We start from the raw sequence: 18,164 nt of genomic DNA on the forward strand, positions 1-18,164 counted from the left end.
CTTTTTAATATTTTCAAGTTAAACTAATATAAATTGTGATGAGAGGATTCGCACCTAATTGCGTAAGAGGGAGCGCATCTGCTCCAACCAATGTGGTTATGCCCTTGCGAAGTCCAACAAACTTTAGCAAACTCTTATTAATCTCATTCATTCCTTACAACTTAATTCCTTAAGAAATATTCTCTTCCAAATCTCCATTCATATTCTGTATTTTAAATCAATATATCACATGAATTATCGTTTCCTATGGACTTTTTTGGTATGTACGATTGAATTGGAATGAATAAGTCTTTAATTTCAAGGTATGTTGAGGCAAGGAATGAAAAGATTTTGACCAACTAGAGAGTAGAAGATGAATTACTCATGAAGAAGACTTATCCATTTCATCCTTAATCCTCTTCAAAATTGTAGAATTAGAAGGGATGAGTTATCTTCATATCTAATCTTCTTCTAATCCCCTCCAAATAAAAAATCATTCAATTCTACATTCAATGTGCTTTAAAATTAAGAAGTTATCCATTCTAATTCAATCTTGATCGCTATCTCCATCATCACCTATTTGTATTCCTCAGACTCCCAACCTAGCAGTTATTATATGAATTTTGATGTTCTTTCTCCTTTTGGGTTCTCATTTCTAACGTTGACATCGGTACCTAACGTGCCTTGAAGTCATTATCACTAATCTCACCTCACACTCATCATCCTTCCAACCAGTTTCTTGTACATAAAGTTACCCTTGACTCCTTAAAAAAAATTTCTTTCTATTTTTCAATTTTTAATTATTATTTTTTTGCTAAATCGGCTTCCTTGCCAGTTTTGCGGGGTTGGGGAACCCAGAAATGTTTAAAAAACTAATGACTTATAGTTTGGCAATTTTGTTTAGCAAGTCAAACTAAAATTAATGGATGTTAATCCCAACATTATACTCTTGCTTGTCGGGCTGTCTAGTTTATTTTGATCATGTCATCTAATTAATTTGTAATAATCCAATGGAAGACTAAACAAATGGGACACTTAAAATTTAGGTTTTTAGGCAAACAAATGAAATTTGTTGTTCTTTTGAGTTTAAGATACTTCAACTTGACGTAAAAACTTGTTTTGGAGTTGAGGGTTGCCTCTAAGACTGGATATTGAAAGTTTCACAAGTTTTTCCTACTCTTGTTGCTGCCAACCTCATCATTTGCACTTAAAGTCTCCTTCCCATCGATCTTCTATATCTGCAAAACACATAAAACTTACTTGCAACCTTTGTATATCAGAATAAGACAATGACTAATTGACAAGCTCTCTCTCTCTCTCTCTCTCTCTCTCTCTCTCTCTCTTCAGATTGTTTTGAGGCTAAAGCTATGGAGGGAAAAGTATATAAGTTTCTCCATGGGACTCTTGAAGCTACCATCTTCAATGCCACACCTTACTCACCACCACCAATATTCCCCTTCAATGTAAGAATTTTCACAAGCTAGTTATAGTTTTTTTTTTTTTTTTTTTTAACAATTTTATCAGCAACTGTAGTTCATGAGTGTTGAACTCAGCACGCACCTCCTCCAGTAAAGAGGGGTACCGACAGAGAAAACCGTCATGTTCTACATATAGTTGTTTACCGTTTAGTTATTTATTGTTATAAGTTTCCAATGCATTATACATGCAAGAGTTAGAAGGCTAATTAATCATTCCTCTACAATTTGTCGTGTCAATCTCAAAGAGTTGAATTTTTGCTTTAACGGAAAATTGTGTGGAAATCTTGTTTTACAGTGTATTTTGGCAAATGGAAGGCCTGCATATGTGACCATCAAAATAGACAACAAGAAAGTAGCAAAGACGACTCACGAACGCGACCGTGTGTGGAACCAAACCTTTCAAATCCTCTGTGCTCATCCGCCTGATTCGACCATCACCATTACCATGAAAACAAAATGCTCCATCTTGGGAAAATTTCAAATTCAGGCACATGAGATACTGAACAAAGCAAGTTTTATCAACGGTTTTCTCCCTCTTGTAATCGAAAATGGGAAGCCAAATCCAGAACTCAAGCTCCGGTTTATGTTATGGTTTAAGCCCGTGAAGTTTGAACCAACTTGGGGGACAATAACTGATAATGGAGGATTCAAGGGGCTGAGGAATGCATCATTTCCACAACGATCCAACAGCCATGTCACCCTTTATCACGATGCTCATCACTGCTCAACTTTCAACCCTACGCCAGAGTTTTGTGGGAGTCCGAGAAGACTATGGGAAGATGTATACAAAGCCATTGAGGGGGCAACACATTTGATTTACATTGCGGGCTGGTCTTTCAATCCTAAGATGGTTCTGGTAAATAGAATCCCAACACAATTTTCCAAGCTATAAATTAATACTGTTTCTTTTGTTCCGGAGCCTTATATTGTGCTCTTAATCAGGTCAGGGATCCTCAAACAGACATCCCGCATGCGCGAGGGGTGAAGCTCGGTGAATTACTAAAGCAGAAGGCCGAGGAAGGTGTGGCAGTGAGAATAATGCTTTGGGATGATCAAACTTCATTAAAAATTATCAAGAACAAAGGAATAATGGGAACACATGATGAAGATGCATTTTGCTACTTTGCACACACGAAAGTGATATGCAAATTGTGCCCTAGATTGCACCGCAAGTTCCCCACAATCTTCTCTCACCATCAGAAGACCATAACTGTGGACATCAAATCCCTCACCAGTGCAAGTGACAAAGAAATCATGAGCTTTGTTGGGGGTCTAGATCTTTGTGATGGGCGCTACGACACAGAGCAACATTCGTTGTTTCAAACACTCAATACAGAATCACATTGTTCTGATTTCTACCAGACCAACATTTCCGGGGCTAGCCTTCAGAGAGGAGGGCCAAGAACGCCGTGGCATGATGCTCACGCTTGTATAACCGGCGAGGCTGCTTGGGATGTTCTAACAAATTTCGAGCAACGATGGTCTAAGAAATGTGATCCCTCTTTATTGGTCCCTTCTATCACCTTAACAAGCCTCATTCAACAGACTTATGCAAGTAAACCCTCTGAGAGGGGCTGGAATGTTCAAGTTCTTAGGTCAATTGACAATGTTTCGGCAAGCCAATTGTTTCGAAACCTGACCGTGGAACATAGCATTCATGAAGCCTACGTTGAAGCAATTAGGCACGCCGATAAGTTTCTATACATCGAGAACCAGTATTTCATGGGAGGGTCCTATTTGTGGGAGAACGATCGGCATAGTGGATGTAGAAACTTGATCCCCGTTGAAATTGCACTAAAAGTGGTCAGTAAGATCAAAGAAAAGGAGAGGTTTGCAGTGTATATCGTGATTCCAATGTGGCCAGAAGGGTTACCTGAGAGTGAACCTGTGCAGGATATACTTCATTGGACTAGAGAGACAATGTCAATGATGTATAGATTGATTGGAGAAGCCATAAAAGAAAGTGGAGTTGAAGGGCATCACCCAAGAGACTATTTGAACTTCTATTGCCTTGCCAATAGAGAAGTTGAGACCCAAGGGGAGTTTGTTCCCCCTCATTCTCCTCATCATGCAACACAATATTGGAATGCGCAAAAGCATAGGAGGTTCATGGTCTATGTTCACTCGAAGCTCATGATAGGTATGTAGATGAATTTCAATTTTTTTTTTATAAATAAAGTTATATGTATCATATTTACTAATTGGTTGCATCTCTCAGAAAAGTGAAATCCTGCTTTAGTAGGTGGATTTCACATAGTTTACGCTTTGTGAAAAATGCAATCAGTAATGTGATCACTGAATATGGTACATGCACTGTTACTTATTACTTATTAATTGATTCCAATTTCAACTTTCTCGTCAAATTAAAGTTGAGTAATCCTATGTATGGTCTAGCTTCTATAAGAGATGTTCTCTATAATGTGGTACAATTAATAATGCGATATAAGAAAATTAAATTGTTAAAGTAATTTCTCTTTGTTGTGGTGCCTACTATGATCTAGTGGACGATGCATATCTTATCATAGGATCTGCAAACATAAACCAAAGATCCATGGACGGACATCGAGACACTGAGATCGCCATTGGATGCTACCAGTCCGACAACAGTGACAACAAGACGATGGTGAGCTCGGGAGGCAACATTGGAGCATACCGAATGTCATTATGGTACGAACACACAGGTCGTGTCGAAGAACTGTTCAAGCAACCCGAAAGCTTCGAATGCGTGCAGCAGATGCGTTTTATCGGAGACCGGATGTGGGAAATTTACAGTGGGGAAGAAGTGGTCGACATGGAAGGTGTTCATCTTGTGACATATCCCATGAGTGTTTCAGAGGAAGGATATGTTGAGGACCTTGTTAAAGGTAGTGATGGTCATTTTCCAGATACAAAGGCTATGGTGAAGGGCAAGAGATCAAAAGTGATACCATCAATATTTACTACATAGTCAATTAATTAGCCTTATACCATCAATATTTACTACATAGTCAATTAATTAGCCTTTTTTTTAAATAAATAAATATATATGTATGTATGTATGTATGTATGTATATATATACAAATCTTTTATTTTTAATTCTTTTAAGAGCAATTTAGCAAAGTCATTGTTTGCAGAAAATGTAAAACTATACAAAATTTTCATTTGGTTGTGTCGCGTGAATGGGGAGAGTACTAATTTTCATTTTTTATTTTTTATTTTTGGAGAAGGGGAGAGTACTAATTTGATGTCATGATTGTAAAAGACTTTGTATACATGTCAATAATTGCACAAGGACAAACTACTTGTGTGGTGATGCTTTGCTCACCGCAATAAACGAAATACTATGTTTTTCATATATATATATATATATATATATATGTATTCGAATTGTTGAAGTTCGATGTGATAGGGATCTCATAATAGACGGTTTAAATTGTTGAGATTCAGTATGAAAAGGGTCCAAAACAAATACCCATTTTTTGAGAAAAATAGAAATTCTTTCACTTAAAAGGCCTATTTATATGTATATGCAGGATTTCTTACAATTTACATAAGTGCTTTTGAAAATGTTTACCAAAAAAGCACTTTTATATATAAGTGTTTTGATTCGAAGTAGGAATTTTTTAATAGAAATCATTTTAAAGAAAAGTTTGATGTTAAAAAGTTCAGAAGTACTTTTAAAATTTGTTGTACAACTTTCTTAAAAGCAATCAATTAGTACTACGGTCTAGTAATATTCATTTTTACTTGTAAGTGAGAGGTCTTAGGTTCGATTCTCGCCAAATGTGAATTTGAACTACATTGTTGCTAGCCCATTGTGAAACTAAGTCCATTCCCTGCCCCTTAATGTAAATAATATTATTTGTTAAAAAAAAATTCCTAAATTTTCTTTTTTATTATCTGAAAGTGTTTTTAACCTTTCATACTTGTGTAAATCATGGATTAGAAAACAAACAAGAAAGAGCACCAAGATTATTATACAAAATTGCTTAGTTATGAATGTCATATGATCCATATCCATTATACACTAGCTAGGCTAGGGCTGGGTTTGGTTCAAAACGGTTCGGTTCGGTTCATTTCTTTTCGGTTCGGTTTTTTTCGGTTTCGGTTTTTTCCGGTTCGGTTTTGGTTTTTTTCGGTTTTTTATTTTTATTTTTAAATGATGTAAATGGAAGGAACCTACCCATCAACTTCCCAGTTCTCATATATCAGAGAATTAAGAGCCTCAAAATCCTGAATATATTCAAGTAATTCAACTACTTGTGATCAAGCAGAACGAATTCAAATTTTCAAAAGTTAAGCAAATACATAAACATATATTCTTCAAGGAAATGTACATCGCCAGGATTCAAAATTCAAAAACTTTAAAATTTACAAAATCATGAAGTAACTCAACAAATTAACTGATCGATGCAAATCGAAAAAAAAAAAAAAAAGCAATAGGGTTCTTCTAAATACCATAATCGGACTTCAATAGTGCATGCCTAGTGCCCACATTCAAATTCATAGTCAAGTCCACAATAAATCTAGAAAATTCCAAAACATATTCAGAGAAAAATACAAACTTTTTCACCTTAAATTACATAAATTTCAAATGGGTAACCATACAATTAAAAACCTATGAACTGACAAATAAATAAAACCACAACCTTTGTTGCAGCGATATCGCCATGATCGTCACAAGCTCTTTCAATTCCTCTTTTCGTCGGATCTCGAAAAGGGCGAGGGAAAATCATGGTTTGGAAGAAGGAATCTGCGAGGAGGACAGGAAAAGACTGGAGAGAGAGTGATTTGGAGGAAGAGAGGAAGGAGAGGGAGAGGGAGAGGGAGAGAGAGAGAGAGAGAGAGAGAGAGAGAGAGAGGAAGCAAAGGCAAAGAGGAAGCAGCGGACGGAACAGAGAGGTGTTTGAGATCTGAAATGAAATAGGAGTGAGACGGCTAGGGTTTGTAAAGTTAAGAAATTTTATAAAGCATTAAACATAAGAAACCTATAAATAAATTACTGGTACAATTATAATAACACAGCCTACAGTCAAGTTGGCTTGCAACAACCAACCCCAACCCGCAGGGAAAGGGTTCAAACCCTGACGGCAACATGTATTTTTTAGTATTTATATATGATTTTTTTTTCGGTTCGGTTCAGTCCGGTTCAGTTTCCAAACCTCAAAAACCGAAACCAAACCAGCCAAATTCGGTTCGGTTCGGTTTGGTAGTTTCGGTTCGGTTTTTTTCGGCCTCGGTTCGATTTGGTTTTCGGTTTTTTTTCGGTTTTCGGTTTTTTGAACCCACCCCTAAGCTAGGCCACGTTGCTTTGCTTAGTCATTAATAGGCCAAAAGAAGGGGAAATTGGCTGAATGGAAGTATTGACCAAGGAAATTGGAATTCGCAGAGAAGGTGCGAATTTCAGGTTGTGTGACTGGTGTTGGGTACCGAGAACAGCCGATGGAACGACGGATTTTGTGGCGTTGCATGTGGGAGCGGAGATGTACGACTTAGTTTGGGTTCAACAACCTCCATCTTCATTTGTTCGCATTCTAAACAAGGACGGCATGTTGTTGGCCCGTGGTGGCCTTTTGTACTCCTTTTGGCTTCGGCCTTGGTGAATGACATTTTCTAGTTCTTTTTCAGAAAAAAAAAAAAAAAATTGGAATGGGGAAATTGCAAATTTACAATGCAACCTTGTCATTGAGTCTTGAGTTTGAGAACAATTTATATGGAATGTTTACATTATCACGTGGAATTCTGTGACAAAAGTTTATACCTATTTTTAAAATTTTGTTGTCAGCGTTCTAAAATTTTATTGTATATTCTAAATTTTTTATATGTAGAAATAAAAATATTTTTGTAAGAAATGTACAATAAAAATTTTAAAGTGCCAAAAATAAGATGAATCATGAACCCATTATCAAATCAATGCTATTGATCATTTGTTAATAATTGCAGAGGTGTGCTATCCATACATCTTTTTTTACTATTCACACACTCCTTGTTAAATTATGTCATTTGATCTTCTTAAATTCATTTGATCGAATAGTCAAAAATTAAAAGAGTGTGTAAGAAATAAAAAGAGGTATGTAAATATCACGTTTCTAATTATATCTTGGAATTAGAGTGTGGGTCTATATTCCATTTCTATCATTAAAAACTACAATAATAGTATGTGTACTATGTTGTTTTACAATAGGCAAATCAAAATCAAAGAATTGAAGGATGAAGAATTAAATTAGAATAGTGATGCCCACACGTCAATTTTTACTTTTTACACATCTTTCTTAATTTTTGACTATCGGATTAAATGAATTAAAGAAGATCAATGGTAAAAGATTAACAAAAGTGTGTACAAAATAAAATGGGTGTGTGAATAGCACTATCTTTAAATTAATTCAAAAGTTTTTTTTAGGGTCACGATTTTTTTAGAGTAATGTTAGGGAGGTTAAACTGTCACATCCCGGCCCGGGCGCCCACCACATCCCGGGCTCGACTCCACCGTAGCACGATATTGTCTACTTTGGGCTCTGACCACACCCTCACGGTTTTGTTTCTAGGAACTCACACAAAAACTTCCCAGTGGGTCACCTATCCTAGGAATGCTCTCGCCCCTTTCTCGCTTAACTTCGGAGTTTTGATGGAACTCGAAGCCAGTGAGCTCCCAAAAGGCCTCGTGCTAAGTAGAGATGGGAATATACATATAAGGCTTACAGGATCCACTCCCCGGGCAATGTGGGATGTTACAATCCACCCCCCTTAGGGGCCTGACGTCCTCGTCGGCACACATGCGCCTAGGGTTAGGCTCTGATACCAAATTGTCACATCTCGGCCTGGGCCCCCACCACATCCCAGGCTCGACTCCACCGTAGCACGATATCGTCCGCTTTAAGCCCTGACCACGCCCTCACGGTTTTGTTTCTGGGAACTCACACAAGAACTTCTCAGTAGGTCACCTATCTTGGGAATGCTCTCGCCCCTTTCTCGCTTAACTTCGGAGTTTCGATGGAACCCGAAGCCAGTGAGCTCCCAAAAGGTCTCATGCTAGGTAGAGATGGGAATATACATATAAGGCTTACAGGATCCACTCCCCGGGCAATGTGGGATGTTACATAAACTTTGCAAACTAAATTATGTGTCACCAATAATAAATAAGCATGTTAATCAACACTTAAATAATAATTCAATCATCAACTTCCATGTCATTTAATTTAACATTATATATTTTTTTTAAATAATGATTTTACACTAAGCATCAGTTGCAGATCCAGAAATAATTATTCGAAGAGTCATATGTAAAAGTTCACAAATGTTTCTTAGACATATAATAACCTTAAAAGTTAAACCATAGTTCCATTATTCATAAATTATAAGACAAATAACAGTACAAGTTATAATTGTCCATGACGCATTTTTTTGTTTTGAAAATGCTGCATTATAGCTTTATTACCAATGGAAGAAAAAACATTGCACTCTATATAAACCGTCATGCTATCACCAACCATTGATCTCTCATTCAATTAGGTAATGTACTTTCACCATACTCATAACGAAAAAAGCTGTCACCAAGTAATAGTAACTGGTAGAACCAAAGTCTAAAATTCTAAAACACACATATCACTATATGATTCACATCAATAATCAAATCTAATTATCCATAAAAGAAACAACTTTCAACCAATTCATTAAAACAATTAGAAATTTGTTTTTAAATAAGTTATGAAGACTTACTCTGAAATTTAGGCGGTTGTCAGAATCCTTAGGCTCTGTTTGGCAGATCAGATAAAGGATCAGATAGGATTAGTTATATGGACCCGGGTGTTTGGCGTTCACTTGTACTAAATAAGCGGCGAATTAATTTAACCGGTCTGCTTATTTAACACGGTATAAGCCTGCTTAATAAAAGCAACCAAAACGCTCGGATTATTGAGTCGGTTTCACTCTCCTCTCTCGCGAACTCGGCCCTCTCTCTCTCGCCTTCTCTCGGCATCGTCGTCCTCCCCGTCACCTTCTCTCGACATCTTCGTCCTCCTCGTCGCTTTCTGTCGGCATTGTCGTCCTCCCCGTCACCTTCTCTAGCCATCGCCGTCCTCCCTGTCACCTTCTGTCGCGCCACTTTCTCTCGCCATCTCTGCTTTCCTAGTCCTCGTCGCCTTCCTTGTCGTCCTCTCCTTGTGGCCTTCCTCATCACCTGCTCGCCGTCCTCCCCTACAACTAGGTCTTGCAAAGAAACATGGTGTGGCGGAGAGATGATTTCAATTTGGGATTTTTCTGCAACTGGCTATTTGAATTTATTTGAGATTCTTCTGCAGTCGGGGAAGAAGAATATGGGAGAGAAAGGGAGGGAGTTTGGGGGGTGCGGCAGAGAAAGCTGGGGAACAATTATTTGGGATTCTTTTGCAGTCGGGGAAGAAGAAGAAGGGAGAGAAAGGGAGGGTGTTTGGGGGGTGCGGAGAGATCTGGGAACAAAAAAATGATTTCACTTTTTTTTTTAATTTTATTTTTTAAGTTTGATTCCTGCTATCCAGTATAATATCAAACACGGTATAAATAATACTGTCATTAGTCTGATACTGCACCAAACGTCCGACTAATTTAGTCAGTACTATCCGATGGCTATTTATCTTATCCGACAGAAATAGTCAGTACAGTCCGAACCGCCAAACTAGGCCTTAGTGGAGTGGGGTAGTAGGAGTTTGGGTGTTAGGAATTGAGTTTGGTGGGATTGAGATTTGAGAGTAGAAATTGAAATTTTGAAATTGCGTTTCTTTGGGGACTTGGTTTGCTTGCTGCGGCCTACAGTCTTTTTATTTTTTTCATGTTCTAGTGTATCTTTTTTTCTGGCTATCTTACCTTTCGTTTGAGCTGTTTTTTTTTTTTTTTTTTTTTTTTTGGGTATAAAATAACATGACTTAAAAAGACGCCATTTTGGTTAGGTAATATTTAAATAATAATAATAATAAGGACAACTCTTTTTTGAAGCATTTTATCAAACAGTAAGAGGGCACGTATGAAGGCAAACTCCAACTTTCATAGGGGTAGCACCCAAGTTATCTATGGAGATTCACCGGAGTTTGAAAAGTCAGCTAACCCTCAACTAAACTATGTTTCTGAGTTATTTCGAATTTCAATACAAGATTTGTCTTTCTAGCATTTTCAGTAAACCGATATTTATATTATATTTAGGATAATACTAAGAAGATCAAATTTCTAAATCAACTTTTATAAACCAAATAATGTGGATGTCGATGATTAAATTATTACTTAATTTTAATTAACGTGCTCATTTCATATTGGTAACATAATTATAAATTTGATGAAAAAATTTGATCTCTCAAACATTATCCTTATATTTAAATATAAAATAATACGAATATTTTACCTTCCTTCAGCATTTACCGGCAAACTCCCTCTCCTTCTCTCTCTGCAAACGCCAATGGCGAACACTGAGAGACCCGGGTTGCAAATCCGTGACCTACTATTTCGTATACATTATTCCGCCTACAGCTTTACGGTATTATTCTCACCCTCTAACTTTCATCTTTCTTTGTTTGTTTCCAAAGAAAATAAGAAGGAAAATTTCACTCAACACCAATCTGTGCTACTTCTGTGAATAATTCAGATCTTCAGCTTAGCTAGTTGCTTCGATCGCCACTGTCAACCTTACCGCCTTTCCTTCACCCACGATGACGTCGTTCGACTCGCCGCCACTTCTCCATGTTTGTACATGAGCTTTTTTTATAGTATATAACTTTTCAGAAATTACATATTTTTTTAATTAATTTAATTATTAATAGATTGGATAATGTTTCTTGCTGTTTCTCTCTCCCAATTAGTGTGAATGAGGTGGAAGCATTGCGCGGACAGTTTAAGTTGAGTAGTTCCATTCTCAACGACGGATTACTTCACAAGGTTCATCAATTTATGCACGTGTTGAATAATTTTTTTAGTTTTAATTTTTTAATTTCTTTGACATGGGTCATGGAAAGTATATCTTTTTCTTTGAGTTTTTCATTTACTAGCTGATATTTTATCTGTTGTTCAATGTCCATGAGGAGCTGAGGTTGGCGCGTTTCAAAACTCCAGCTGGTGAAAATCTTTTTTCTGGATAGAGTAAGCTCACTTACGATATCCTAATTTAAATTATTCCTTACTGTGGGAAGGGAGATTGGATGTCGGATGCATAGGGAAGCACATGTGACGATCCGTCCCTAATTTTTCATATAATTTCCTTCCCGAGTGTGTAAAATGATGTTTATGTCCTTATTGGCAAAATGAAACCTAACGTGGACGTAGTTATTCAGCTTTTAATTTATTTTTCCTTTTGTCGTAATTAAATAGTACTCATTGTTATGAATGCGTGAGCGCGAGTTAGACCTGAATCAGATTTGTAACGAAAAAGTTACGCTTAGTTGAAGTACGTTAACAACGGGTAGAATTGTACATGTTTGTGCTAATAATTTAGTGTTAAGGTGAGCCGGATTGTGTACTTTTATATATTATATATAAAGTATTATAGTTTACATAAGTGCTTTTGGATTGATTTTATGCCTATCATCCCTTGTTTTATTTAATTTTAAAAATGCCATTATATTGTTGGGATTATATGTTGTCATGGCTTGTTCATATACAATATACTTGCTCGTCATGCATGCTTGCACCGGTGTAGTACTGCCAGGGTCAGCTTCACGTGTATGTTCACATTGCAGCACACGCTCACCTTGGATTCATTGTAGGTGCCAGTCATGTCCTAGGTTGCAATAAGCAACTAGGACTTGTATGTGATGCACCTAGTGTCAATCTTCACGTGATTGTAGTACTAGAGCGCATATTATGATTATACCCAGTCCTATTCATGTCAGATTCCCTCTACATGAACTCATGTGCTAGCATAGATTGATAAGCACCTGATTTTCTTATGCTACGGTTGAGATATTATGATTGGCATATTTATGGAATTATTGTTGATTTACATTTGATTTCATACTTATATGTAGTATTATTTTTCTGGAAACTATACATGTTTTACGGTGAAGGGTTATTATATTCAGAAAATAAATGTGTTTTATAAACCTTTGTTTTTGCCCACTCACCCTTCTGTTTTTCGCCCCTCCACGACTTAGTTAGCTGAATTTTCTGTGGCGTACGAGGGATCTCTGGCGGTTCTGACATTTCCATAAATAAATGTAGGAGCTTATTTCCAGTTGTGTAATAAGTACCTTAACTAGATTCGACTGTTCTATTTTTGTCTTACTGTCATCTACACTCTGAACACTTGTGTTTTATGGGTTTTTCCCACTACTAGTGCACTCTCTGCATTAGTTTAAATAAATGTTAGCTTTGGTTTAAATTTGTCCATATTTTTATGCATCACTTTCCTTTTTGGTTACGTCATCTCCGGGTGTCGGCCAACATACCTCGACTCCGGTCGGGGTGTGTCAGCACATCTGCTCTAATTTCTTTTTACATTATTCTCCAATCCATTTCTTCTCCTAAACATGTTCTACTTATGTTATTGACACACCAGGGACATCACAACGGTTTTTTCAAGTTTTATTTTCAACACTAGAGTTAAAGACTGAAAATGTTGGTAATGCTCTGCTACCCTAAGGTGGAAAATCAGAATCAAAAGATGTGTTGCGTTTTAGGATTGCTTTGACCAACAAAATGAAGCTGTGTTGATATGCTTTTTACTGCCTTGAAGGTTCCCCTACTTCAACTGGCACAAGCACTTCTGGGATTGACCTACTAAAATCCAGCCACAACCTCATCCACAACTTTGTCCTCCAGTGGCAACATACTATGAGAAGATTGTATCACCATCGATGGCAGCATGAGAAAATCGTATCACCGTCATTGAAACTTCGGTGAAATAAATGTCACCAACAAATTAAATGTTGACTAGCTAAGACCATTTCTAAAGGAGATGTCAAATTCTAAGTAGAATGCCATGTAGTCAAATTTGAAAGTAGAAATAAGCTTCAACCGATATATCAACCCTATGTAAATTAACATATGAGAAAATGTGATGTCACTTAATTTTTTATTTTTTTTTTGGGTTGAATCAAAGACGATATCATTAAACTGAGAAAGCTTACACTGATTCTTAGATGAGAAGGGCTTAAATAACAGTTGGAGGCTCCTCAATCCAAGCTAGTTTTGAACTGCTAGACAATGCTACCTTTGGCAAACAATAGGCAATCCCATTATTATTCCTAGAAACAAAAAATAAAATTTGAAGTAATAAATATACCTGGACTATGAAGTATATCCCCCGTTAACAAATCCATTGTGGAAGCACGATCCACACAAGTGTTGATGATGGATATAGCTTGGGATGAGTCACTCTTAATTCGTACCTTTTGGAACCCCAAATGTGATGCCAATTCCACCCCATGAAGGAACGCGTGCATCTCTGCATGAAATGCCGACGAGATTGTAGGCAAAAACCATGTCCCTGCTGCCACAAAATTCCCTTGTGCATCCTGCAAGACAGCACCTACCGCACCTATATTGGCCTGCAAATTCGTCGCCCCATCCACACTAAGCCGTACCCAACCCTTTTCTAGCACCCATCCCTCCATCCCGTGGTTCATGTTATGCGGACTGTGCAGCCCCCGCTGCTGTGCAGTAGACCTGAGAACTGCAGCTGCCTGAAATTCCTACCGCCACGCCATGGCATGTTGTGCCATCACCCCTGGAGACCCATGTTTTCCTTTTCAAATTTGATCATTCCTTTCCTACCAAAGATGCCACATCACCATACAAGCAAGTCGAAAGCAGGATTTCTGCATTCTAGTGAAATGACATTTTTAGAACATATGCCTCAATCTCGGAACCCATATACAGAAGACACAAACCATATCCGTCGATACTCCCTTTCTTGATAAATTTGACTTTGTCGGAGAATGTTCTGGCAAGTTCTCCACACAAACTTCCTCACTCTTGGCAGGACTTTAGCCTTCCATATAGTTTTCCATAATGGAGAGAAAAGGCTACCACCAATGTCCGAAGAAGAAGCACTCACCGACGGGGGTTACACACAATCCCATACGACCCAATAGGCACTCTTCTTTATGAATATCCACAATCACTATAATATCAAATTGCTAGCAATAATATGGTTCAAATCTTTGGTGAGAATTGAACATAAAACCTCTCACTTACAAGTGAAAAGAAATACCACTAAACCGTAGTACTAAGTGGCCCTACAAATATAATTTAGGGTAAATTACATTTTATCCCCTCAAGTTTCAATGCAATTGCAACCTCATACAACATCTTTAAAACATTTCAATCTCATACATTTATTATTATTTCATTTCATTTTCATACATCTGTTAGAAAATCTGTTAAGTTAATCGTTAAGTGATGACGTGACAAATATAAAATCCTCATTTATGTTGACGTGGCTGCCAAACGTGTGCCACGTAGCCAAACAATTAATAAAAAAATTAAAATTTAATTTGAATATTAAAATATTAAAATAATTAATTAACAAAAAACACAAATCTTCATCTTCCCCATTGATGAGTAAATTTCATATTATATATTTTACCCTATTCTTAGTATACTTTGGTTAATATTTTAGAAGAATTTTGATACTTTGAATTGTATTTCTAATATAGGACTTTCGACTTCTTCAGGAGCAAAACATGACCAAATGGATGAATTTTGGAGTAATTCCAATTGGAGGATGTTCGTGAGTCACTTGGCTTGATCGTATCAAAATATCATATTTTTCTACCAAGCGATGATTTTCTGGCAATAAAATAAAGGAGCAATGCGCAGTGCTGGAATAGTTTGGGCTTAACTTGCGTTTTTGGAGCCCAAGATGACCTCGGATAGGTTCATGACTTTCTGGAGATGTGTTCAGAACGTTCTTATCTTTGAAACAAGCTATTTGGGCCCGATTTGGAGGAGATTTGAGGCTAAAACGTGGCTGAATAGTTTTTGTGCAGCTTTTCCTAGTTTAATTAGGACTTTATTTTCTATTTTATTTTATTATTATTTAGTTTCTTAGTGGGAATAAAATACTTGATTGTTAGGGTTTGTGCGCTGGCTTTAGGGAGATATTAAAAGGCTTTGGCCGGTTCTAGTTATGGGTGGAAGCTTTCTTTTATGCAATTTTGGAGTCAGAGAGTAATTGCTAAGGTTCTTGGAGATTTTCTACTTTAAGGTGTTTTCATTCCTTTTATTCTTAATAATATTTTCTATGATTTCAATTATGAATATGCGCAACTAATTCATTTTTCTAGGGCGTAGCCTTGAGCCTTAGCATGAATATGTAATTTTTATTCAATTGCTTATGATTGTTTGCATGTGCACTTTGAATTACTAATCACCGTGATTAAAACTATCTAATTGTCTTAATGCTTGATCACCATTAGGATCCTTAGAAAAGTAATTTGATGCAGTTTTGGTCGAAAGGTTCCCTGAAATTGACGCTGGCTTCTTGTGATTAATAATTGTAATTTCATTTAAGATGAACACCACGTCTTAAGGGTTGCATGGTTTTTCAAAGGGTTTTCATAAAGCATAATGAGTCTTTCATGTTCAAATTTGATCCGAACGTCCGGACGGGTTGCATGTTAGACATACGTTCTATGTTGGAGGTTCCAAGTAGAATATAGATTAGAAAAACCTAACCTTCAAAGTGGCATGTGTAGATCATAAGTAATTGGATAAAAATACATAGGATTGTTAGGTGATGGTGGAACCCTAGTGCTTTCTTAATTTGATTTTTCCAAAACAGTTTTCTTTCCCTTTCATCTTTAATATTGCAGATTAGTTTATTTTTATTAATTAATTTGTTTTAATTTAAGTAGGTTATAAAACCAATCATCTCAACTTTCTACTGTACAATAATTAATTGGAATTTGGTTTGTTTTGAATTATTTAATAATCCCTGTGGAGAACGACCTTGCAAGAACCATTTTATACTACAACAACCTTGTCATTCTTGCAAGTAATATAGGAGTTTTTAACCCGTTTGCATGTGTGGTAAAATCTCTATCACCCACCCAAACCACCCTTCTCCCATCACCACCCGCATTCCCTATCACTTCTGTACCTCATTCTCTAACCAAAAATCCCAAATTCCTAATTTCTGCATCTAATTTGATTCGAATTCCCCATTGGCGATTAAACCCTAGATCCCAAATCCAAGTAATTCAATTGGATAATGGGTCTCAGAGAAACCTTCAGGCCCTATTCGTCTTTAAAGATGCCTGGAGCCCAAGTCGAGCTCCTCCTCGATCTCCAAAACTCCATCGTCCATGGGCGCAGTGTCAGGGTTGATGGCTAGGTCAGGCTTAAAATGGTCAGGTTCGAAGATTGGGGCCAAGAGCCCAAGTCGAGCTATTCCTCGGATTGTGTGGCAACGGAGTCGTTGAAATCATCCCAATCGAGCGAGTCATTTGAAGCTGAGTTGGTGCAGCGGCGAGTCGTTTGGTGAGGTAGGGGTGTTTAGGTGGTCGTGTGTGAGAACAACAACTAAGGGACGGGTAAAGAGTGAGCGAGAGCTGCTGGCTGACATAAAAGACGAAGGTGAAGGGCACCACTTGGAAAAAGAAATCGAGGCAAAAGTTTGAGGTGGTGATGAAGGTGGAGGAAAAATTAGGGGTCACTGGGTTGCTCGGGGCTTTACAGATGAGGAAATTGATGGTGGTGGTGCTGTAGGGAGAAGCTTGGTGCGGAAGTGATGGCGGAATGGGTAGTGATGGGGGAATAGGTGGTGATGGGGGATTGTGGTGGTGCTGGAGGGAGAAGCTTGGTGCAAAAGTGATGGGAGAAGGGGGTGGTGATAGGGAACAGGGTTGGTGAAGGGAGAAGGGGTGGGAAGATAAAGAATTTGTTTTTTTTTTTAGTTAATTATTTTAATATGTTAATATTTAAATTAGATTTTAATTTTTTTATTAATTGTTTATGCCACATGGCACACGTTTGGCAACCACATCAGCATAAATGAGGACCTCATATTTGCCACGTCATCACTTAACAGTTAACTTAACATATTTTCTAACGGATGTATAAAATTGAAATGAAATAATAATAAATGTATGAGATTGAAATGTTTTAAAGATGTTGTATGAGGTTGCAGTTGTACCAAAACCTGAGGGGGTAAAATGTAATTTACCCTATCATTTATAACAAAAGAACATATAGGTTGGAGGAAGAAAAAATCTGACATTGCCACGTCAGCCATGAAATTAACATTTGACATTTATCTTTGGAAAATTGACATTAATGGACCATTTTCTTAATTTTGGGACCAAAATAGGAGTTTTAGGATATGAACAGAACATGCACACAACATGCATAAGTATATGACAAAAATAGGATTTTATTAAAACTTGAAATGACCAAGTTGCCCTCCCATATGAATGGGTTATTTCGTCCAACCTAGTCAACATATACTCCTTGTCCGAAAATCTCTCTCGCCCAACCCCAGCTGGAAGAACCGTAGCCCCAAACAACGTGACCCAAATGCTCTTCAACTTTTCGACTGATGCTAAGTTTCCAATCTTTTCTATAAGTTTTGTGGCCAAAGCGAGTTTGGTATCCATCGATTCAAACAATTGTAATGGCAAAAAAAAAAAAAAAAAAAAAAAAAAAAAAGAGAGGTATTTTTTTAATTGAATTTTCATTACTTGAACTTAGCTTTTCCCAATTTGGGAATTTAGGGTTTGGGTGCGATTGACTGTTTTTTGCACTTATTTTGGGGGAAATTAACTGATTAA

The 18,164-nt window shown here is 37.2% G+C and overlaps 1 protein-coding gene and 1 long non-coding RNA gene across 2 annotated transcripts; both read left to right on the top strand.

The window, feature by feature from the left end:
- The first annotated feature begins 1,106 nt into the window (after window positions 1–1,106).
- LOC103957160 (phospholipase D alpha 4) lies at window positions 1,107–4,910 on the top strand. The gene is made up of 4 exons (XM_009369269.3): window positions 1,107–1,442; window positions 1,753–2,313; window positions 2,400–3,597; window positions 3,959–4,910. Exons 1-4 carry the CDS (start codon window positions 1,347–1,349, stop codon window positions 4,402–4,404), a joined length of 2,301 nt encoding a protein of 766 aa, XP_009367544.2. The 5' UTR covers window positions 1,107–1,346; the 3' UTR covers window positions 4,405–4,910.
- A 4,956-nt stretch (window positions 4,911–9,866) lies between these two features.
- LOC125478742 lies at window positions 9,867–13,545 on the top strand. The gene is made up of 5 exons (XR_007259490.1): window positions 9,867–10,936; window positions 11,045–11,141; window positions 11,259–11,535; window positions 12,950–13,012; window positions 13,127–13,545. It is a non-coding gene; the product is annotated as an uncharacterized LOC125478742 (long non-coding RNA).
- The last annotated feature ends 4,619 nt before the right edge of the window (window positions 13,546–18,164 follow it).

This window comes from the organism of the source record quoted next, unplaced genomic scaffold, assembly GCF_019419815.1.
Source record: "Pyrus x bretschneideri cultivar Hongxiangsu unplaced genomic scaffold, Pyrus_bretschneideri_v1 Contig26, whole genome shotgun sequence".
Classification (NCBI taxonomy): Eukaryota; Viridiplantae; Streptophyta; class Magnoliopsida; order Rosales; family Rosaceae; genus Pyrus; species Pyrus x bretschneideri.

Excerpts from the sequence above, each read along its gene's own strand:
- LOC103957160 (XM_009369269.3), top strand. The coding sequence starts at position 1,347 with ATGGAGGGAAAAGTATATAAGTTTCTCCATGGGACTCTTGAAGCTACC. Across the intron at positions 1,443-1,752 it reads CACCAATATTCCCCTTCAAT|TGTATTTTGGCAAATGGAAG; the intron begins GTAAGAATTTTC and ends CTTGTTTTACAG. Across the intron at positions 3,598-3,958 it reads TCACTCGAAGCTCATGATAG|TGGACGATGCATATCTTATC; the intron begins GTATGTAGATGA and ends ACTATGATCTAG.